This window comes from Pundamilia nyererei, unplaced genomic scaffold (genome assembly GCF_000239375.1).
Source record: "Pundamilia nyererei isolate P.nyererei 1_Seehausen unplaced genomic scaffold, PunNye1.0 scaffold00059, whole genome shotgun sequence".
Lineage (NCBI taxonomy): Eukaryota > Metazoa > Chordata > Actinopteri > Cichliformes > Cichlidae > Pundamilia > Pundamilia nyererei.
Genome location: NW_005187460.1, coordinates 660,681 through 685,217, shown reverse-complemented (window position 1 = coordinate 685,217; position 24,537 = coordinate 660,681). Strand labels below are relative to the sequence as shown.

At 41.1% G+C, this 24,537-nt stretch overlaps 1 protein-coding gene across 3 annotated transcripts in view; it reads right to left on the bottom strand.

The window, feature by feature from the left end:
- cacna1ia (calcium voltage-gated channel subunit alpha1 Ia) overlaps window positions 1-24,537 on the bottom strand; it is a 190,634-nt gene that overhangs the window by 18,030 nt on the left and 148,067 nt on the right. For all 3 annotated transcript variants that reach the window (XM_005734524.1, XM_013911268.1, XM_013911269.1), the window contains exons 15-32: window positions 23,605-23,695; window positions 22,540-22,694; window positions 21,286-21,990; window positions 20,645-20,745; window positions 19,633-19,756; window positions 19,345-19,413; window positions 17,841-18,019; window positions 17,090-17,216; window positions 16,771-16,896; window positions 16,561-16,650; window positions 16,245-16,437; window positions 14,156-14,307; window positions 13,090-13,199; window positions 9,337-9,470; window positions 8,460-8,530; window positions 2,287-2,365; window positions 1,964-2,085; window positions 60-515 (exon numbers count right to left, since the gene is read on the bottom strand). In XM_005734524.1, coding sequence (XP_005734581.1) covers window positions 60-515; window positions 1,964-2,085; window positions 2,287-2,365; window positions 8,460-8,530; window positions 9,337-9,470; window positions 13,090-13,199; window positions 14,156-14,307; window positions 16,245-16,437; window positions 16,561-16,650; window positions 16,771-16,896; window positions 17,090-17,216; window positions 17,841-18,019; window positions 19,345-19,413; window positions 19,633-19,756; window positions 20,645-20,745; window positions 21,286-21,990; window positions 22,540-22,694; window positions 23,605-23,695 — 3,084 coding nt within the window. The remainder of the gene's footprint in view (window positions 1-59; window positions 516-1,963; window positions 2,086-2,286; window positions 2,366-8,459; window positions 8,531-9,336; window positions 9,471-13,089; window positions 13,200-14,155; window positions 14,308-16,244; window positions 16,438-16,560; window positions 16,651-16,770; window positions 16,897-17,089; window positions 17,217-17,840; window positions 18,020-19,344; window positions 19,414-19,632; window positions 19,757-20,644; window positions 20,746-21,285; window positions 21,991-22,539; window positions 22,695-23,604; window positions 23,696-24,537) is intronic.

The following is a 24,537-nucleotide window of genomic DNA, read 5'->3' as shown; positions in this document are numbered from 1 at the left end:
CACACACACACACACACACACACACACACACACACACACACACACGCAGACAGACTCACTTGTGCTGGTGAGTACATAGTCTGGCTGGAGTCACTGGAGTTATATGGTCCCTGGTGCGCAGCAGTGACTGCGTGTCGCAGCTTTCTCACTCCTTCTCCTCTCTCTCCTCGGGCACTTCCTCTGTCTCTTCCTCCCGCTGTGCCTCCAGGCCTCGATCCAGCAACGACTAGTCCTTTATCCACCCCCCCACCCCCGCAACCGGGGGCGCCCATGCAACAGAGGGTGCCCTGGGCCAGCTCCAGCTCAATTTCTGCATCCATCTCCGCCTCCTCTTGGGCCTCCTTGTTGGAGTCGTCCAGGTGCTTCATCAGCACGGCCACCACCACGTTGATGAGCACGAACTGGGCGGTGAGCACGAAGGAGACAAAGTACATGGGCGAGATAAACTGAAGGCTTGGATTGCAGGCATAGTCCACATCAGTGCCGTGGTCTGGTGGGCACTCCCGCAATGTATCCTGGTCAGACAGAGGATGAGGAGAGGTTGGTCAAGGGTAGTTTTGGGTGAAAGGGAGCAAAACAGATAAGATATCACAAATGTCACTCTTTGGTTAAGAGCTTCTTCTTGAATATTTGGAAAGTGGCGGAGATGATGAGAAGAAGTCTCGAGTCAAAATTTAAAAGTCGTCATGTATTGATGCGAGCTCAGCCCCGAAGCAACTTAATCATTCACAACAAAAAGTAATTTTACTACTAGAATTATCTTTCTCATGCTAACAAGGCTCTTTGTAGTCATGCCTGCTTGTATTATCTTCATATACTTGCTTCTGTGCAAAATAACAAGGGGACGATATTTTTTACTTTAGTCTTTTGAAAAGTTATTAGTGGTTTTCCAGTCTGGTTAACACGCGCACAGCGGAGTTCAGGCAGAGAAGAACCAAAGTGACAAGTGTTTTCTGGAGGAAGTACACATATCTCACCCAGGCTGTGACCACACATAACAATTTTAGCCCTCTGAGCTGAAGCTGGTCTTTTCTGTCTAATTTGCTTTGACATTTACAGACCCTGTGCCCCTTCACAAAGCTCCCATCATTTCTGCATCCTTTTCCATCTTCTTTGCTTAAATATTTCCATTTTCTCCTCATCCGAGCCTCCGTTTTCAAACGCACTCTCTTCCCTGTTTTGCATTTTTGCTGTAATCCCACACCCACAGCCCCTCACCCCCTGGAGAGGAGAAAGCATAATAACTGGTCAGTTCTCTTAACCCCTTTCCTTTCCTCTCATCTTCCCTTTTATTATAGTCGGCTAGTGCCTCCTTTTTCTCCCCGCTGCACTCTCCCTCATTATTTTCTCCTCTCTATCGTCACTGCATGACTAATTACTGCTTTCCTTTCCACTAAAGCAGAGCAGGTCTAACCTCTCTCACAGCCCAGGTAGCAAGTTGATGGATAAAATGGCTAAGATTTACTCTGAGGGGCACCATCTGTGGCCCGCTGTCCTGCTTCATGGCCCGCTATCATCCACACTGCCTGCATCGAGTGTGTGCCTAATGGTCCACACCCGACACACAACAGCATAATCTCTGATTCCCGTGCAGCCTCGGAGCGTGGAGGAGACGTGATTATTCCTGGTGGAAGTGGATGTGATTTCAGAGGAAATTGGTGGGTTTTTTGTTGTTTTTTTTTACATGTGCACGAGGCAGTCATCTCTTTCCATCAGTAGGGAAATGTGTGCTTCCTGTGCTGAGCTAACACATCTCCTTTTCATTGCTGTCATTAGAGAGAAGGCCAGGATGGTTGACAGTTTACTATTAAAGAGTCTATTTTTAAATAGTGTTTTCTCTCAATCACAGTTAAAAATATACTTGCATGTTTACCCTGTGTAGCATCAGACTGAAGCCTTTCACATGCACTCAATCTAGTAAATAAGACTGACTCAAATATATCTTCATACTATTGCTTTGTACCTTCATAATGCCATTCCAGTTGTCACCCGTTGAGACTTGAAACAATGTAAGAAAGGCCATGCCAAAGTTTTCAAAGGTAGCGTGACGACTCATACCCTCACATGGGTAATCTTCATTGCAAACTGAGAATAAGAGCGAGAAGGATCAAGAGAAGAAGAAGTTAAAAGAGGGGTGAGAGGAAAATGGCAAGCAAAAGTCCATCCTGAATAGATACTGTCTGTTACTGAATCGATAGCAGTGTGACCAAACACTATCTGATTCTGAGAGCACAAAATATTTAGCTGCTATCTCAAGGCAGTCTTTAGGATGTTATATGAACTCACCTAGTTCTCCAAAAAGCTCTACTCCTAAGGCGGCGTAGATGAAAAACAGCAGCATGAAGAGCAGGCCCAGGTTACCCACCTACAACGGGCACACAGAAAGAAAAAGGTATTATTGCGTGTTTGTCATAAATTCATAAAGAGTATTTTAATATCTGCAGGAATGAAGAACTTTGTAGATGGCATTATGGTCGGGTCAGTGTCTAATGCACAAGTTACAGTCCTTTTAGTGAAAAACAAAAGCGTATTCTAAACACTAATATATGCGCATAACTAAATGCACTCACCAGACACTTTATGAAGTACAATTGTTTAACTGACTGTTATTGCAAATATCTAATCAGCCAATAACATTGCAGATTTTGAATGTGGCATGATTGGCCCGACAGACTGGGCTGAGTATTTTGAAAAACTGCTGATCTAGTGGAATTTTCCACACACAGCCAGAAAATATCCAGCGAGCTGCAGTGCACTGGGTAAAAAAGCGTTGTTGATGCCATGTCAGAGGAGATTAGGCACACAGGCAACGGTAATTCAAATAACAACTCGTTATAAGCAAGTTACACAGAAGAGCATCTGCAAATGTACAGCATGTTAAACTTTGAAGTAGATGGGCAACAGCAACAGAAGAGCACACTGGTTCCATTCCTGTCAGCTAAGAACAGAAAACTGAGGCTACAACAGAAGATTGTAAAAACTTGGCCTGGCCTGATGAGTCTTACTTTCTTCTGCATTATTTGAATGGTAGGGTCACAATTTGTTATAAACACAATGAAATTTTAAATATGTTTATATTGTCTATCTTGTAAAATAGTCAGATGTCTATTCATATTAATGTACAGAATTCACCTGCTTGCTGCTACTACTGCACATTTACCCAATGTATATACTATATATATGTCTAATGTTCTTCCTCTACCCCCCATTTTTGCACATGTTAAGGAGCGTGTCAGGCTACATTTCACTGTGTGTTATACTTGTATAACTATGCATGTGACAAATAAAGAACCTTGAACCTTGAAAGCATGGATCCAACCTGCCTTGTATGAACAGTTCAGGCTGGAGGTTGTGGTGTAGGAATTATTATTTTTGTATTAACTGATCATCTTTTAAACACTACACTCGACTGGGTTATTGTTACTGACTGTGTCCATCCCTTTATGATGTACTCATTTTCTGATGGCTGCTTCCAGCAGGATAGTACATCATGCCACAAAGCTCAAATAATCACCTCACTTTGGGATGTGGTGGAATGGAAGATTCACATTACTAATGGGTAGCAATTGCACAATACTGTTATGTTAATATAGACCAAACTCTTACAGGAATGCTTCCAGCACCTCGTTGAAGCCATGCATGAAGAATTAAGGCAGTTCTACTCCTTGCGAAGTGTAACTAATGAAGTGGCCCATGAGTGTTTTTCTTATGACTAGAAATAAATCGATCCCTGCTTCGTCTGCATCCATAAAATGTGTTATTGCAAAGTAAAACACAAATTGATGATACTATAGTACGTGTATTATTACAGTCACACATTATGTTAATTCTAATGATTTTTGTTGCTGCTTTTGAAAAGGTCTCATACAATACAATTTCATTTTTACAAGATTTCCAGTATCTATAGTGCTTCGGAAGAAAACTCCTTTTCATTATATTTTATCATTAAACAAATCACTGAGTGATGGATATGCACGGACCTAATCCAATATTCCAACTTGTTCTGTCATGCTCCTCTCACCCTTCTTGGTTCTGTAAACAGACTTTGACACGACTAAAGCCACAATGCTTCTGTGAATTTTTCAGCTTGGGCTCTTGGGACTTGGCTTGGATCCATGCCACGAAACAGCCTTCTGTTGCTTCACCCTAATAGTGATGATGTTGTATGGTTAAAACATTTCTAATCCTATTAAAGAGATGCAAAAGCTAGCCTCCTATTCACCGCCTTTAATGCTCTGCAAGCAGCACTGTTCCACTGAGAATGAGGGAATATTCAATGTGTGCCTCAGTACTCAGTGCACAGAGACTTTTCAAGGAAACTATACTTGTGATTTGCTGCCAGTTCAGCTGAAGAACACTGCACCAACACTACGGCGGCTAGGGCAGAATTTGTTCACAGGAAATTACACATCAGCTGTTGTGCAAGTGAACTTTATAAAGAAAATTACATTGTGGTGCTTTGCCAGGCTTTTTTTTTTGGCTCTGTTTGAGGCAGGATCTTTAATGATGCCATGCTGAAGAGGAAAATAATTGTGAAAAAGAGAACTTTGATAGTAATATCTGGTTTAGTCGGAGAGCTCTCAGTAAATGGAAGCCAAGTCAAACATTTCTCATTTAGTTTAGCTGTCAATGGATTTCAGACAAGGAATTTTCCAGCAAAGAACAACAAATCTAGTGGAATACATTAAAAGTGGCTCTTTCATGCTCAGGGTTTAAATATGTTCAGGGTTTGTCTTTGTTACTATATCTCATGAAAATGATTTCAAAAAGTGTTAAAAATGATAATGACATACCATATAATACCTGATGTACTTTATCTGCTAAGCCAACAGCATTGATTAAAAGAGATTTAAAATATAGTGAAAAGGAAAAGGAAAAAAAGCAGAAGGAGTTCGTTCAGGTATGCCACAAAGTCAAACTCAGCTTCAATCCCAGCAAAGGAGCTGCTCTCACAGCCAGCTCACAACAGCTGATGGATCAGCTGATAACATCCTACACAGCCAATTGATAAATCTATGATAAGGCCTGTAATTAGTTAAGTTGCTTTAGCCTGGTCACATTTGCTGTCCATTGCAAGCTCCTGCGCCGCCTCCAAACCCCAGCTCCACTTTTCACACTGTTTTTGGCTATTGCTGACTGTCAGGTGTCACTTACCACCCATCAGGGACAACTGTAGCATCAGAGAACCATGAATATACTACCAAACTTTCACATGAACTCTTTACTCTGCTGCCCTCTGGAAGGAGGCCCTGAATCAGGGGGGAAGGGGTGAAGACACCTTGTCCGACCAACGATCGTAAGCTCATGTATTTCGTTCTCTTACGTTCTCCAAACACAAATTAGCGGTAGAGGGACTTTGAAAAGTGCAACAGAAACTTGAAGCAGAGAAAATTTTGAAATATGTTGGTTTCAGGATAATGCAGAGCTTTTAATTTGAAGGCGACATTTGCCCTTTTGTAGTTTGCATCACACCTTTTCAAGTTTCACTACAGCCTGCAGGGTAAAATGAGGAGTGTTTGTAGACAAGTGGTGTCTTGCATACAATCTACTAGTTACAGCAGCAACCTGCTAGTGACCAAAGCATCACCAAAGGTTTTTGGTGCAGCTCCCTCTTTGCAAATTTTACTCACTTTTAATTTCACTTGCAATCACTTGCTACCCAGTTAGGGAAACAGCCATTTTCCCCTAGCCCCTTAGACTTGCCTCACATGTAATATGAATTATATAACAGTTAAACCCTCCCAGTCCTCCTTTGGACTGAAAATAATGGAAGTAAATGCATCACAACAGAGGAACGTGTCTACACAGTTTGTATCTCTGTGTTACTCTTCCTGGATTCCTCAGCCAATCAATAATGATGAACTAACAATAAAGTTTTGCTAGTCTAGTATTAAGGCTAATCATCTGTTTGGTGAAAATTATTGACTTTAATCTATACTTACAAAATAACATGGACTACTTTGCTATTTCTTTAGACTATATTTTGCAAAGATGAGAAAGATGAAGCTATCTTTTATTATTTTAATGATTTAATTTGGCAGCAAACACGCATATTAACTGCTCCTTTTCAAAAATTGATTGTATTCTTAAGGGAAAGTGGCTTTTTAAATGATTTCTACAGTTTCCACAGGCATTTCTGGAGTTTTCTCAGCCATTTCCAGACAAAAAAATAAATACACATCTGGCTCGGCTTTAGCGCTAACGTGGCATAAACTGTTAGTGACAGGTTGCAGCCGTTTTGCATCAGTTAAGGAGGAAAGATTAACAGAGAACGCTTCAGGGTAAATGACTTTGTCTCACTGCCTATTTGTAAAGACAAGCCATGAAAATACATTTCTTAACATGTCACTGAGCTATTAAGCTTACACACCCTTTCAGTGTATGGATCCCTCATTACATCTCCATGTCTTGTCATGATCTATTAACGGCAGAAACCGACTGTGTAACTTGTGGAGTGCCGAAATGATGTTTTATCTCATAAATTATTATTGTAGCAGCCATCTGTCGCCATGTGCCACGGTAGCGTAATTCATATTCTGTGGCCTCCCATGGCATTATCAAGCGTTTGCCTCTTCAGCTGAATTCTTAAGCCTTTGTTGAAATGTCAATAATCTCTTCAATGTCCTATGTGATGAAAAGCTGGCAGCTAGCCATTTCATTTTCACTGTGAAATATAGCGTAGTATCACCTGAGGTTAAATCTCTCACCTGGTATAATGCAGTCACTCTGACTGTTTCAATACCTCACACACACGCACACACACACACACACACACACACATGTGCGCACACACATACACAGACCTCCTGGAACTGTTTAATTAGCCCTAGTTTTAATTACCTCCCCTGTTGCCCTTGGGATAGAGTGAAGGGCTCAGTGTTAATGAGAGCGGGATCAATAGAAAAGAAAGACAAGGAATCTGTTCTCCCTCACCTCTGCCTGCCCTCCTTTCAACACGCCACCTGTTTCTCTGTGCTTGCTTCATCTTAGTTTTGATGGTCAATGGATCAAACTGTCTGTATGTGTGTGTGTTTGTGTGTGTATCCTACATAAGGCACTACACGTCTTTATTTCATTCATTTATTTTTGGAAAACCTGTTGGTCTGGACTATTTGTTCTGAAAACTTTTTCTGTCATGCCCCACTTTTCAAAGCTGAAAAACGATCCATAGCCCACACCCCATTATTTTATCATTAACAATTAAAAGGATTCATGTTGAATTTGAAGAGACTCAAGGTTAGAACAATAGCATCTGCACACTAACGGTTTATTTTCCCTCCTATCCATAAATTATGTTAATTTAACTTAGCTTCACTCCGTACATTTCCCCTGGTGCTCCCCAACACACCTGCAGTAGCTCCACGCCCCTCCAGTGGTGCCTGCCCCACAGTTTGAGAACCACTGTTTAAAACACAATGACTAAAAGGAGACAAAGGCCTGCAAATTTTTTTTCCTGTAAGGTACAAATTTATAACACGAAACAAAAAGGGATAGTTGAATAATAGAACATCCATCTGTTGAATATTAAATAAAGAAGTTAAAAAAAAAGATGTAAAAAGGCAAAATTTACCCAGCATATTTACGACGTTAGACGAGAAATATTATTTCCTAGTGTCCTGTAAAAACCTGACTTTTTGCGCTCGTTATTCTAGTGTACCTACCTTTAAGTACTTGTAGTTAAATAGAATTACATTAGAATTTAAAATAAAATATATTAAAATTCCATTTAATTTTAGGGGAATTATGCCCTTACTGTGGACCATATTATAAAGTTACTGAAATGTGAGAGTGGCCTCTATCTTCTCATTTAATTTTCCAGAATTCTGAAATTATTGTTGTTATTATTGATGGAGTTAAAAAGTAATGCTCCAAAAAATGACACCAGCATACACCAAGAACATTAACCAATAAGTGTTGAGACACTGGGGGAGATGGCATGCAAACAGAAACATCATACATACTTTCTACAACATGTTTGATGTGCTGTTTCATACTTCATGTTCTAATGAGTACAGTTATTCTAGAAAAAACAACCAGAAATAGGCAGGCAGCTGAATATTAGGTGCCCTGGAACAGTGAGAGACGGCCTGGGCACTGTTTGACTCTGTGGACAATTCGCCACTAAATGAACTAAAGACTAGTTTACAAGCTGTTTCTAACACACTGCGGTCTCAGTGGGAATCTGGGAACTCTCCGTGGTGCTGAAAGTGAAAACAAGCAAAAACCTGCCTGTGTGTATATGTACGCAGATGCATATGTGTGTTCCAGGCTCCCAGTGTGTGTGGTAAATGAGTCATCCATTAGAGTTGCCTACAGGCCAACAAAGAAAGGGAAGAGGGGCTAGTACCCCCCTTGGCTATTGACTGAGACTGGCCAACTTTCTCTTGGGGGACTGTGGAGTGAGTGTGCGTGCGTGCGTGTGTCTGAGCAGAGGAAGAGAAAGACTAAGTGTTTTTTACCTGAGGCAGGGCTTGGACTACTGTATCCAACAGGGCTCTCATTCCTGTTGCCATTTTCAGCAGCTTCAGCACTGAGAGAGACAGAGAGAGGTGGGAATTTAGAAGGAAGTCCCTCAGGTTCAATTACATGCTACATGTACATAGAATGGGAAACAGTGATCTGTGGAAACAGTTCATGATTTTGCCTTTAATTTAAAGCTTAAATTCATTTTTGTTTATCAAATGTCCAAAAATCCATAAACTTCTGTTAACTTAAGTAAGAAATCCTTTTAATACGACAGAATATTAGGGCCACATTAAGAAAAAATAGAAGATTTATATCATTTTTTTCATTAATATTGTTCATTTTGAGAATGAAGCGAAAATTTCAAGATTAAATCCAGGGTGAGTCAGTGAAACCCTTTGATCAGCTTTCTTGTAATACAACACGTTCCCTCTGTACTGCACGAGGGTGTAACCATCGATGTCCTTGCATCGGTCCACTGCCAGTTTTTTCCTTTGTGTGGGTTTTTCTTCTGACCAGTTGTAGCTTTCTCCACCATCTCGTCCTCTGTCCTAATGCTTAACAATTATCACCAAACTGTGTTCTTGTGCTAAAAGGGAAATCATTTCTGAAGTACAATTTCACTAACTCGTCTAGACAATTTTGTAGAGGGTAGAACAGCTGGGCCACTTGTTTGCCTTGAAACAACAACTTTAATCTCCACATTTGGACTTTTTTTCCTTAAAATTTAGAGTTTAATTGTAACATTTTGAACCAGTATGTGAGCTGAAATGGTTATATCAAAATATAACTGTAACCCCCCGCCCCCCCCAAAAAAAACAAAAAACAAAAAAACAACAACATGTATGTGATTATTTGTCACAGCATATTTACCTCTTGCTATCCTCAGTACTCTCATGATCCTGATGATGGTGGGGTTGATAGGCAGAGCAGCACTGATCTCAATTTCTTCCAGCGTGATGCCCATCAGTGACAGGAGCACTATGGCCAGATCCAACTGGTTCCACCTAGTACAAGTTCACACGTTCACTCTCATGTGGTGAAGTAAAAAAAAAGCATTGCACTAAACTCGAAATATAGAGAGTGACTACAAAACACAGACGCTCTGGTTCACTGGGGGAGTAAATAAGTCACACTTGTTAAAACTGCTGCAGACTCAAATAGGCTGTTCACCAAGTTCTGAGCTTTATTCTTTAAGGAGGCATCTACACATTAATCTCCTTTGAGATTTACACGTTGCTGACAGTAATGCTACAGTTCCTCAGACCCAAGAGTCCTTAAAGACATCATGTGCGGCACGGCATCTTGTCAGACAATTTAATTTTAAGGCTTGAGGACAGATGGGAAACAGATGGTGCCAACAATTTGAAGAAAACCATTGCCAGCGCAACATCTGACTTAAAGGTGCGGTACGTCGTTCTAATCCAATATACTTTTTTTTCAATTTCGGTTATTTTTTCTTTTGGTTTTGTTGTTTTTTTTTGTTGTTTTTTTTTTTTGCCTTAAAAAAGTGTTTGCACACAGTCCTGGTTCTGCAAATTGGGAAAAAAGTAAATCCCACGGATCAAACCACACAGCAAAACAACAAATCTATGAATTTAGTGAGTAGGCATTTGGGAGGAGATTGTTTTTTAGAATGTCTCCCTTAAATTTAAAGGCATTTTATTTATTCTGATGAAACTACACCACATTTGCAAGGCTTCCAACTTTTCAAGTCCAAAAACAGCGCCCGCGCTTCCAACAGACTGTCCAACCAAATGTGGGCAACAACTGATTGAATTTGTTTAGGTTCAGGACTGTGTGAGTGTTTATGAGAGATGGTAAATACAATGTAAGATCACAGCGAGTCACCCAGCGCGGTGAAACATTTAGATTGGAAATCTGGAAAACAAGACGGCAACAACTTGTGAAAAGGTTTAATTAAAGTTGCGCTTTGCTTTTCTGTTATCGACACTGTTAAGCTCAGATTTCTCTAATGAAGCACGCTCCACTTAACTACCCGTGTCTTCAACTGTAAGACCTTGTCATGTGCCGTGCGTTTTACCTGCTACTCCACTGACCCAGTTCTAAAGCTGGCCCGAGAGTCACCCCAGCGTATACCGTAAATCACACTATGCACAATGAGTGCTCGCGGCTGTTGCTGACACTACATAAAAAGAGACAAATTGCCAGCTGATCATTGCGTGATAAATTCTCTCTATATCCGCCCATCTCTTTCTCATTTCATCATTCATTTGTCCCCTCCATTTTTTTGTCTTTGATCACTGCAGCTTCCATCTTCTATATATTATCTGTCTTTTTTTCTGCATCCCTCTCTCCGTCTTCCACCTTATCTCTTTTACAAACCATTTTTTTTGCTATTCTTTTCCCGCTGTCTGGTCTCTCTTCGGTAACTGAAATAGGTCAATGACATTAAACTACCATCAGTATAATATGAGCTCCCAAATCTGGTTCTGCCTAAATTAGTCACTGCATAGCTCTCAAAAGACATGAGTGTCATCGTTGTGCAGTAACAGATGAGGCTGTAAATAGAGAAGCGCTGAGCTGATTTTCCTATAAAAGTCAAACAAAGGTGAGTATAGTAAGATGGAGAGATTTTCAGTGTATTCATTTCACATCCACACAATTGAAAGGCACATTTCATTTGGTGGTGAGATTGTTCTTTTACAGCTTCATATTTTTATGGATTATACCACATTAGCTTTACTTGGTTCATAGTTTAAAATGATCCCTTTTTATCTTACATTTAGTCTTCCTCCTGCCCTCGGTTCATTCTTTCCTTGTTATTTTAGCTTCTCCCCCTTTAAGGACCACTTAACTGATTGGCTGCCATTTGTCAACAGAAGATCATATTAAATATGAGCATTTGTGAGCTACTGTACTTCAAATTGATCTCCAGTATTTTACCTGCAGTACTGGTAGTGTCCCAGTGTGTTGCAGTGTGTTTGAAACCATGTCATGCTGAAAAATGAAGCTGATGCCAGTCAGATGCTTTCTAGATGGTATTGCATGGTGGTTTAAAATCACACACTACTTTTTGTGTTCATAATTTCATTAATTTTGATGAGATTCTTCAGTACTACTCGTTCAAATGCAGCTCCAATCCCTGACAGAGCCCCTACCGTGTTTAAGGGATGGCTGTAGGCTCTCACTGTTGTACCTCTCCTGTCCTGACCTCCAAAAACCAAACCAAAAGTGTCACATTTGGATTCATCACTCCATCAGACCTTTTACAACTGAATTCCAGTCCAAATCTTGTGCAATCTGCCATACCTCAGCCTTTTCTCCCCGTTTCCCTTCCCAAAGAAGGCTTCTTGACTGCCAGGCTTCCACTGAGAGCATTTCTGATGAAGTTTCAGTGAACAGTAGATGGATTGGCTGAAGGGCTAGATGCATCTCTTGTGTCCTGTGTCAGGTCTTTGGTGGTCTTTTTCCCTATTTCTTTGACTTGAATTTCATGACTTTCAGACACTGTTCTGCTGCTGATAGTGTTTTTAAGGACACACTGCACACTATGCCAAAATATCCCACAAAATACGTCCTTTTTCAGTTAATAGCTCTTTGCGGTGCAAAACTACAAGTTCATTCCAGTCAAATTGTGTTGTCTTTTTTTAATTTTTGTAAATTCAACTAAAGAAATGGGAGCAGATTACATGTTTATGTGATAGGCTTTTATAGCCTATCAAGTCCACTAAAGACACAATCTAAAATCAGTTCTTTGCTATACGTGAGGGCTGGCTCAAGACATTTGCATAGTACTGTAATTATTATATTATTATGCACCTTAAAATAAGCCTTTTAACTGTAAGCAATTTAAGGTTTATATTTGCACAGTATAGCTTGATGGAATAAGGGCATGACAGAGGGCTTAAAAGAAACAAAGTAGGAAAAACAAACCTCTTTATTATTTAAAGCTTTCTTAACTTCCAGCTAAGCAGACTGAGGTACTATGCTCTTTATACTACTTAAGACATTATAGACAGAACCCACAATGTGTGCTAAGTGTCATATTTGTAGTGCTTATTATTTAGTAGACTTGACAACAGAACGTTTAACGCCAGCACAAATATTTCAGCACATTCATAATCCTAGATGCCGTCAAAGCTGCTATTCCACTTATAATGATCAAAGCAAACGGCAGATTTATTTAGCCATTACACTTTGAACCAAATAACTGTTTATTGTAGCACTATTTATATTATATGTTAACTTGAGAGATTATAGCATGTGCCAAAAGCCCTAATAGTCGACTTAGTGGGGTTTTTTTCTGTTGCTTTTTTTCTTTTTATCATCATATATGTGATAAGTGGTTTAGCTGAACAGACAGTGACACAGGATGACATTGTAATTTTTGACTGATATAAATGTCCACATCTAATCCAAAGGCTGCTTAAGGTTAGACACTGTGGGGCCATAAGAAAAGCTGTCTGTCATTCAGAAACAGATTAATCCATCCCTGGACAGCAGATTTAACAAATCCACAGTGGAAGCATGAGATCTGCTGTGCTGCCAAGCTTTTTGCTATTCAAACACGCTGCTACAAATAAGCACTATTACACTTAGACAGGAAGATGGTTTCAAGCAGTATCACGCCTTGATCACAAAAAGTAGAAACAGGCACTGTACCTGTCTTTGAAGAAGCGACGGACGCCGAAGGCAATGAGTTTGAGCACTGCTTCCAGCACAAACATGGAGGTGAAGAAGTAGTTGCAGTATTTCAGGGCAAGATCCAAAGACTGCAAAGAGAGAGTAAAAAAGGGGCATGTGTGTGTGTGTGTGTATAAATAATGGGGTAGAGTGAGTTAACAGTTGCATCAGCAAATTGGAATTTGTCCAACTGTGTGTATCGTAAAATCAAACAAGCCAGAGGCCAAAGGAGAGCATGCTCCATTCATGGCACTAGAAACACACCACGCATTATGTCCTCTAAAGATATAAAATAGTATTTAAATATTCCAAATGCAAACATGCTTTATTTATTTTTTTACATCCAATCCAGCTTCCAGTCACTGAAGAGGCTATTTTCTCCCTTTATAAATAGAGCTGTGTTTTCTAACAAGTGGGAGGCTCCCAAATGTCAGGACCAACAGCTGACAAACACAGCCGAGACCTGTGATATTTATCTGATGCTCGGTCAGTTTGAGAAAGCTCACTCCATTTTAAAGGTCAAATGGGCATCTTATCTCAAGGATAATCACTTTTCTCTCCCTTACAAAAGCGCTGACAGGCTTTTAAACCTCCATGTGCCACACAGATACTGTACCGGTAACAGCACTCTGACAGCAGCCCCTTGTCAAATCAGCAGTGCAATCACAGCTCCTTTGTACGGACTCCATATACTCACAATACATGCTATGGAGCCTGGAATACAGTTTTCTGATGCTTTGACTAGTCTGTGGAATTTAAGATGCTGCTGTTTGGAGAAGGGAAGAAGAGCGTGAGGCTGAAAGCTGTGGCGTGATGCAGAAAAGAAATTAGGAAGATATGACAGGCATTAATACTCAGCATAAAAAGCCTGCATACGTTCTTTCTAGTAAGATGCAGCTTGCAGCAATTTCTGTATTTCTGCTTATATGAAAGCACACGTAAGCTGAAAACACCTGACTTGCATGACATACATAGCTATTCAATTAAATTAGCTATCTGCACAACCAGCGTGCACTTTTCCACACACGAGTAAACTTCTGCTTACATGAGGTTGATTGTAGTGCTCTAAGGACATGGTGATGACGTTGATGCAGATGATGAAGGTGATGATGAGGTCCAGGTAGTGATTTGTGCACAGTGTGTGGATCATCAGGCGCATGCTGCCATAGCTGGCATAGTAGGGCAGCTTCTGTGCCTCTGTTAAAGAAAAGAAAAAAAAACGGGGGTGAAGACGCTACAATAATAGAGAGATAACATAGAAACCCCCCCCAAATCATGTGACCCCACTATGAAAAAGTCCAGTCAAGCTTTTCTTTGTTTCTTGGACATTATTAGAGTAGATTTGTAGGAATGAAGTTTCAAAATACAACCCTAGATCCAAAGGAGTTGGGAGGCTGTGAAAAACATAAATAAAATCTGAATTAAATGATTAATAAAGCCTCATTTTATTTTTAACAGAACTAAAAAGGCCATTTTAAATTTGATGGCAGTGACACATCTGCAAAAAGTTGTAATAGGGCCACGTTTACCACTCTGTAGCATCCACCCTGTGTTTAACAATGTTTAAAAGCTGGGTTCTGGCTACTATCTGGCTATTATTCTATTCTATATTTTTGTTTCATAATACAACAAATTTCCAGATGCACAAGCTGCCAGTTCCATAGGCACTAATGAACCCCCATACCATCAGAGGCTTCTGCCCTGAGCCAGCTCCCTTTCCTCTTTAGTCCAGCGGATGTGGCATCCATGTTATCCAAAAAGATTTTAAACTTTCAGTTCATCTCACCAAAGAACAATTTTCCACTTTACCTCAGGCCATTTTAAATGAGCTTTGGCCCAAAGGAGACGACGACACTTCTGGATCATGTTCACATATGGCTTCCTCTTTACACAATGAGCTTTTTAACCTGCATTTGTGGATGGCACATAGCAACTATGTTCACAGACTGGGATTTATATAAGAGTTCCTGAACCTATCCAGTGATTTTCATGACAAAATAATGCCTGTTTTTAATGCAGTGCTGCCTGAGGATTGCAGATATCCACTATTGAGTTTCGGCCTCATCCCTTGCACACAGAGATTTCTCCAGATTTTTGATGATATTATGAACTGTACTGTATACATGATCCCAGATAAACATTCCTTACTAAATAAGGAACCCAGAATATTGCATAGAATGTGCCTGCAGTTAAAGGCAAGGTTTACAAATTTTAAGCACAACAGTGACAACTTTTAACACAATCATTCTAACAGTTTCTTTTGAGCACAACTTACTTTTTAAGACACTGGTTGTCCCAACATTTTGCTATCATTAATTCATAATGAACTAATGTTTTTCATGAATTAGTAAAACGTCTGAGTTTAAACAGGTGTTTTCTGTGTTTTATTTTAAATAAAATATGGATTCATAAGATTTGCAAATCACTCTGTTTTTATTTATATCTTACACAGCCCCTCAACTGTTAGAGGAATCAGGTGTGCAATTTCTAATATAATCTATTGTTCTGCAGTTTACATCTGTCCAGCCTTGGTGCAGGCTCTCACGTCATCCAGCGTCTGAAACAATGTGATTTAGCGACGCTCCTTCCTTTTCAGGTCACCCTCACTTTAAGCTCTCTTTGATTTAAGTTACAGAACTGGTTGTTTAATCAGACGTTCCTTAAAAAGCATAATTTAAGTGGCTTGATCGCTGTAAAATCAGAAAAAAGAGGAACTGGAGCAATGTTAGAAAACATAATACTTGCCGTTTATGTTTTTATTATCAATCTGCCTCAATTTCCATCTCTCTGTTTTTATAGCACAAATTTTCATCAGTGATGATCTCAGCTTAGGAAAATGGGTCTCGCAATGTGTCATAATAACAATAGAGCTAAAATGAGATAATAAAGTTCTTCTTTTCAAGCCCTTTGTGCATTATATTACTCTGTCTTGTTATTTTATGGTAATTGTCATAGTTTTCCATTTGATTTTACCCATTTTTGCTTTCTAAATGTCTGTCTGCTTCTGACTTCCCTTTCAATCCCTGCTTTTTCCCCCTTCAACCACTTTTGCGTTCTGCCTTTTTTTAAAATCCTCTTCTAGCTTGTAGCCTTTTTATTCTCGATCTCCATTTCCTGTCTAACTTCCATCTTACTCCTCCTCTTCTTCTCCATGCGCCGCTGACGTTTCTCCTCACGCCTCTTGGCTTCCTCCACCTCCTGGTGTTGACGGCACTTGTGGAAGTTCTCCACCACCACGCCAACAAACATGTTGAGGACAAAAAAGCTAACGATGAGAAGGAAGGAGATGAAATACAGCAACATCCACGGGTTGTTGTTGGTTATCGGCTGGGGTTGGAGATGTGGAAGTATTATGTTGTGATGGGAAAGGAGACAAAAAGAGAGTTACTGAGATTAAAAAAAATAAAAGGTTGTTTCCTCAAAAAATCATAAAAGCTTATATTCAGGTACCTGCTGGTCCACACCCACGGCGTCCAAACCGTGGTACATGATATTGACCCAGCCGTCTTTGGAGGCGAGTACAAACAGAGACATCAGAGCCTAGACAATACAGGGATGTGAACAAAAAACACTGTTATCCTTACCTCACCCCGACAACTACACACTTTTCTATTGTGTACTGTAAAACATGTAAGTGCAGGAACCGCACGTGGTACTCACCTGTCCCAGGTTGTCAAAGTTGTACTTATGGTGGACCCATTTATAGTTGGCTTGCAGACAATCAGACTTGTTGGTGATGTTTTTGACATCAGGACCCAAGCAGTAGAAGAACTTGCCTTTAAAGAGCTGTCAGTTCAAGGACAAAGAAACCAAGATTTGGAGCTCTGTACTTATATATAAAACAGAGAAATACTCCTTAGAGAGACTGGACCTCTTTAAGGAGCTTAAAGCGTAAAATAATAAACTGATAAAACCTCACACCAGCTCGAAATGTTGTGCAGTGAGGGAAGAAGTAGTAGTTGAAGACAGCTGTTCCTACCTGGACCCCGAGGATACCAAAGATGATGAAGAATGCGCAGCAGATGAGGACAATGTTGCCAATGGGTTTGAGGGAGGTGATGAGAGTTTCCACCACCAGCTTCAGGCCTGGGGCTCTGCTAATCACTCTGAAGAAAGGAGAGGGGTAAATGGATGAAAAAAAACATACATCAATGAAGTCCGGTGTGAGGTCTTTTTTTAAACCACAATACTGTCAGATACAAAGACTGAACCGTTCTTGCAATTCATTTTTGTCCTGTGCATCAAGACCTTTACGCCTACATGAACTTTCTTTTCAAAATGACGGGAACTGAAATCAGATTTTTTTTTAAAAGCTTGATTTTCAGAAACTATTTGTTTAGGGTATGTTTTAGTGTTTGGACATGTTTCCTTCATCTTTACCTCAAATCCACGCAAACATGGAAACAATATCGTTACATCACAGCTTTGTGTGATCAAACAAGACCCGATGTCCTCTACAAGTGACAGAAGATCAAAACACTGCAGGAAACATATCTGTGGGACAAAATATTCCTACACTGGATTTTTAGATTGTTGATTACTAATTAGCCATTTTCAGTTAAAACCTTAAAGAACAACATTTTCACAGGTTTGTAAAAACTGTATAGACGGCAAAGATTGACAGGAAACATGATGATGATCATGCCTGACTTTCAGGAGATCAGGAAAAAAGATACTATAAAAACACAATGATAATAAAAAGAAAGAAAAATGCATGGCTTGCTGCCAACCTGAGGGGACGCAGTGTCCTGAGCAGCCGGAGAACTCTGAGCACACCCAGGATCTTGGCCCCTCCCGCCATGGACACGACAATGTCAATCAAAGACACAAAAACCAGGAAACCATCCAGAATGTTCCAGCTGCTCCGCAGATAAGCCTGTTCTCCCACATACAGACCCATGGAAACCACCTGGAGATGAGAAAGCAGACATGAAGCGCCACATTACAAACTGGTAATATCCACCGGTCTAGTGCATAACACCCAAAAGACCAGTTCCCTTCTTACTGACTCGTGAATAAATATTAGCGTATATCATATTAGCATATGATGGGATTTAACATGTCTGTGAGTTTAAATGTTACGAGTGGTTATTGTACAGGCACATAATCACAGATGGATGCTGTTTTGGTAAGCAGCAGTGGGAGCATTATGTCTGCTTCGTCAAAAAATCTGCAACTGATATTTGAAGCCGTTTGCTGAGAGTTTGCTAAAGCTTCAGAGGGACCGTGGGGGTTATTGTGCAAACATCAAGATGACTGAAAGATCAGTGCCTGGCACACATCTTAGCTCTGAATGCCAAAATGTTAACAGCCTTCGATAATAAAAGTGTCAATTAATTTATAACGAGTGTGCTATAGAGTTTGCTATTCTAATTATGCAATAGGACTGGTATTTACTCTATGAACAGTTTCTGTGTGAAATTATATCTTTGAAATCTTTCAAAATTAATGAATATATTATGTAATAATGCATCTGAAGAAACCTCAGACATGCTGACCAACCCTGCAGTGTTGTTCATTTATGTAGCTGCATTTTGCATACATCGTTAAACTACATGGTGGAGTCCTATAGGGACATTAAAGTTACACAAACAAACACCACCGGCACACAATGTGTAAGCCACACAAAAGTCCAGACAGACAGAGACATGAAGGGAGACATGTACGTCTTAGCCAGGGGGCTGACAAGGCTGTAGCTCCTCGACGTGCGGTGGTTGGTTAATAATTGATTGTGGGAGTGCATAATTGATGGCCCACTTGTGCCAGAGTCTTTCTCAGAGAATACAGACTCTGTGGTGGAGGGAGGAAGAGAAAATTAAAGAGGGAAAGAATGAGGAGACAAAAATATTTGAGAGTCAGGGAAAAAAAAAAAATAGGTGAGAACAGAAGGAGTCTCAGGAAGTGGAAAAAACAAACAGACTTAAAAAAAAAGGACCACTTAATATAGAAGTGGACTGGAGGAGGGACAGAGTGTGGGGGAGTGCTGAAGATGGACTGCTTCCATAGGAGTAGACTAGTCCCTAATTAATGACATTGCTTAATTGCTCTATTCTCCATAGGAACGGGGGAATTACTGAGAAAGGAGGGAGGAGAAGAGGATGGGCCGTGGGTCACTAAGGCAAAGGCAATTCAGAGCGAGAGACAACCCTGAACACATGGGAGGAAACACAGAGAAACGACGCCTCTGCGCCGCCTGCATTGGCAGTAATAGAGAGACAGGTTGTAAAACGTTACCTTGAGTGTCATCTCGCCCACAAAGATGGCAGTAAAGATGTAGTTGGAGATGGTAAGAAACACTCTTTCCTGGACAGAAATAGGAGCGGGGGGAGAGAGCGGGAGAGAGGGTTGACAGTCAGAAAGTGAAGATGGGCCAATTAGGAGTAGTAAAAACAGCACTTACTGCACCTTATAGATCATAAAAGTGAATTCATCCTCGGAGAATACAAACAGCTACTGCACAGAAACTGCAGAAAGGAGCTGGAGTTTCAAACACACGCGTGCAAACAAACATTTTAGAATTACCAAGCTGCCCTGTAGTATCTTGGGCCTTTCCAGAGCCACTGTGATGCAGTTGGAGAAGATAAAGGCCAGTACTACGTAGTCGAACAGCTTATGGGCAATGATAGATTGGCACATCTGTCTGAACCTGGAAGAAGATAGCAGGGGAGAAGAGAAAAAAACGTTAAACTGAAGGGAACAATGAAAGGCCTCAGTCTGCCCAGACGCACTTTTAAAACCCCTTCCACCCAATCGGAATGAGAGCCAAGTTCCCTGAATGTGCATGGGAGCTCCCTAACATCTTGGTGAGTAAATAGCTTCATTCAGCCCCTGTTTACATCTCTCCTAATTCAAAACAAATTACATTAACAACACTCTCAGAAGCACCAGACTCCTGAGTACAGTTCTCTGCAGGGGGAACAGAATAGAGAGATAAGAGAGAAACAAACGGAGTAAGAGAGACAAGTGTGTGTGGGTGTGTGAGGTGGGGGGGGGGCAGAACGAGATGGGACGTATAAATACTGAATATGCATTTCAAAACTTAGCATGTGAGGCTGTGCACTGCCAAAAAGCAATTAAATGTCTCCGCTGCAGTGTTTATAAGGGATGGATGAAAAGAAACAGAATGAATATGAAAATGAATTGACTACGAGAGCGAGCGAGATCGACTTTATTCCAAACTGTTCGGGGACACACATGGACACGTTTAAATGGCTTTTATTGAAATACTCAACTGTGCCTAGTCAAACCCTTCCTCTCAGATTGTAAGATGGCATCACTACAAATTATTGCATAATTTAATGAACTGCCTACAGTATTAAATTTATGCCTCCCCTCTTGCTCTCCGACTAAAGGAGGAGATCGCTTTGCTATTTGTAAGGTGGCGATCAATGTCCTAATGCAGAGGTGCTTTCGCAGGAACTTGAAACTGTCCTTCACATTGATGAGCTGTGAAACAGAACTGGGCAATCCGTTCGTACGTTTGGAAGACTTGAGCACAGCATCGGTAAAGGCTTCGGATAAAGGCGAGGCTTACTTGTTCTGCGGGGAGAAAAGGAAGACGGACCAGTCTTCTCTGGTCTCACACCAGTCTGGTCTGTATGCTTCTAACATCTTTTGGATGCGGAAGCACAAGCTCTGCAACAAACACACATATCAGTGCAGATCATGGCACACACACACATGCACACACACACACACACACACAGAACGGCAGAGCGAAACCGTCTGTTTGGATTCCATAATTAAATTATTTACCAAAGTGAAACACTTCTATGGCAACAGCTCGGAGCATCTTCCAACATTACCATCTGTATAGCTCTTTCCCCCGCTGTCTAAATAGTCCTTTCTAATTAACCTTGTTTCCCTCATACACAGACTTGTTTATAATGAAAACAATGAGGCTCCCATGAGGCCCAGGTGATAGGGAGTGCGGGCTTTGCACAAAGTAGTTGGCAATCCTACACAAGAGAGCGGGAGATTATTGCACATGTAAAGCCTTATACTTGAACATAAAAGCTAATGGTTTGGTTGTTGTGTATTACAAACCTAGATTGTGTTTCTTTGTTCTCTCTAAATGCTCTTACATAGTGCGTCTTAGAGCTGCTTCTGAGGAATATTTCCTCATGCATCTGTGTTTAATTTCCTTAACCGCACATGCACACAATAGTAGCCTACATAGTCAATGTCATCATCCAGGTCCTCTCGGTCCTTGCTCCGTGCGTTGACCTGGGGGAAGACCTCGGCCATGAGGTGGCTCTGGGGATTGGACCCTCCGGCCTGCTCGGTTGGATGTCTAGGCGGGGGCTGGAGGAGCTGTGACAGTGGAGTCTTCCCGTTACAGTCTTGGTGAAGCCCTCCGAAGTTGCCACCGCTGCTGATTATCATCCCTCCAGAGAGGCTCTTCTTTCTGTGGTTGGCATTAAGAGTCATGGAGGGAAGGGGGTGCTGCAGAGGGTGAGTTTGTCCAGGCACCTGGAGCAGGTGTGGCAGCTCTAGTGATAGAGCTCTTCGGTCTCTCCTGTGTCCAAAAGAACCTGGGAGCATGGGATGGGGAAGGTGGAGGGAGTGGGGAGCGACAACAGGTGGGGAGAGAAGAGACTCCTCCTCGTCCGGCTGGATATGATGTAGGTGGTGGTGTGGGGATGAGGAGGCACGGGGACCTCGGATTCGCAGGCTTCCTCCGACCACCCCTCCTAGACCTCCCAAGCCGTAGCCATATAAGGGCCTTGAGGAAGTCGGGGTGAAGCCAGGACTAGCAGAGGGGGATGAGGAGGAGCACGGCCGGCCTCCTAGGCTGTTCCAGCTAGAGCGGCGGGTCAACAAGGCATGGTGCTGGGGAGCCAGAGGACGGCCCCAGTTGTGGTAACCTCGACCTGGATACTGAGAGAGAAAGACTGATATGATATCTGGAAGTAATATAACATCAGTGCAACTCTTATTACTAATTATTTTAATAATTTGCTATTCATTACAGTTCCGTTTAATTAGGCTAGCTGTAGCTCAGGAGGTAGAACAGGTCATCTGCTAATAGCACAGCTGGCGGTTCAATCAGTGGACCAAATATCCCAAATATCCTTGGACAAAATACTGACTCCAAGTTGCTCTCAGATGCATTCATCTAAGTATGAATGTGTGTGAATGTTAGATAGAAACGTGCTTAGATAGAAAATGTATGAATGGGCAAATGAGGCAAGTGCTTTGAGTGCTCCGGCAGAGTACATAAACGCTAAATAAGAACCAGCACACACATTTTCAGATTTATAAGCAAGCGTAAAACCTATGTTTGCCTATGTTTGCGACTCTATAAATACTGCTGTTAAATTATATCGACCAATTAAATTTTATGTCATAAGAGCTAACGATGTAGCAGCTATGCTCTTTGCTTGCGTTCATTTTTCTGCTACTTTATGCACAGTCCCATCAACTTACCACAGCCCTCTGCTCCAGGTTGGCTCTGCCAAGAGAAATGACACTATTCTTCCTGGAGCTGAGAGCAAAGGTCAACCTCTCTCCTGGAAACAAACCGGCAGGCAATGGGGACATGTCTAGGTGCCCGTTGGGAGTCAGGGTACATATCTTTGGGTCTGCAGGAAAGAAGAAGGAGGAGGAGGACAGGGAAAAAGAAAAGAAACAGTGCTAAATGGTGGGAAGAAGAAAAATAAGACAGATGAGTGAGAAGGAAAACTATAAGACTAAATAAGGCCTTCCCTCCTTTTGTTTGCCTTGTCTTTGTTGATGCCATGAAAGCAGAAAACTCTACACTCTCCATCACTGTATGCAATTAATGTCTTAAAACAATGTTACAGTCAGCTCCAGGAGGAAGAGGAAGATTTCATTTACACTAAATTGCCTTACAGGACCAGGGAGGAACTTGTAATAGCGAAACAGAGGATATCTCAGAGTGCTTGTCCATTCTCAAACGTGTCTTTTGATGGAATAGGTCTCAGTAAACATTGTCATTCCAAATGTGTTTCCCTTCCATGTAACATTTATGGGCAAGATTTGTGATCAGATGCCATCAGAGGACTCGCTAATGCGCTGCTAAATGCTGCTCGCTGCTGCTCGCTGCTGCAGGATAGTGGTTCTTGGTGAGTTCGCTTTTGTTACGCCGGGGGATATGTGGGGAGAGAAGTGGATGGAGGAATGGCATCAGTCATGCATTATTTAAAGTTTGCTCTGCTTACATTCCAGACCGGGACAAGGAAAAAGAAAAAGGTGCTTAGGTATGTTTGTTGTGGAACTCATACCAAGTTTTTGATGCCCGAGGCACAACAAATCACCTGACGCCACAGAGCTTGAATATGATGGTGCTCCTCGAGCAAACAGATTTAAGTGTTGCAAAGTTGATGTTGAATAATAACAAGAATTTTTCAAAAACTGTTATATTTGCAAATCTGTAAGTTTTGGGGAGAAATGGCAATAAAATTCTAGAGTTGAGAAAAAAATTGTCTGTAAAGAAAAATATGTAGTGAAGCTGTGGGAGGTAGCATTCACCTGATAGGTGCAGGGAGTCTTTCTGTTTGTCACTGTCATCGAAATTGCAGGAAGACCTGTCATCGTCTGAGTAGGAGCGATTTGCATCACCCTGTTTTTGGGGACAGTGAGAGAAAATAAATGGGCGAATCAGAGAGACAGAAGAATCAAACAACAAAGCAAAGAGCGTGTAAAAAAGAAAGAAAGAAAAGAAATAATGAGCAATTACAAGCTAACAATTACAAGCTTACACATTCCTAATTTTCAGTTCTTTCTTTATTACCTAATTATCTAAGACACATTTCCTCCCAGGGCTGTTTGTTAGCACTCACTTGTCAGATCTAGCTCTGAAACACTGATGTTTACTTCTCCGCTGTAACTGTGACACGAGTCAGTGACTGCAGTTTGTGGACGTTCAGTATTCCTACGTGGGTGAAAACCCAGCAGTTCACATGAACTTATGTGGATGTGGATTGTGTTAGATGACCTCACTGTTATAAAATCTGCATTTTTAGGGGTGCAGAGGACTTTTTCTTCATGATAACAAAAGTAATTGAAAGAGATCTGTCAGCATGACTCTTTGGCCTTAAAAGTAAATGTGCAAAATACAGAACTCCATAACTTAACTATTTTTGGGAAGTATGAATAGCCATGGGGGAGGTCTTTATAAGCAGGAAAAACTGTAAAACCTGCAAAAATACAGTTAAAAGTTCCAAGTGTGTGCCCTCCTTCACATTTTCTAAAGCCGTCTAGTGGTCCAGATGGGCCAACTCTGGCCCCCAGGCCTTATGTTTGACACCCCTGGCTTAAAGTGACAGCTTGTTTCTGTTATTCTTAAAGGCCAATGCTTGTCTAATTATTTCATATTCGTCCGGTTGTCTCAAACCTTTCAGTCAGGACTATTTTATTTGGAATTTGGCTCAATTAAAATACGCATGAGCACAGACAATTAGA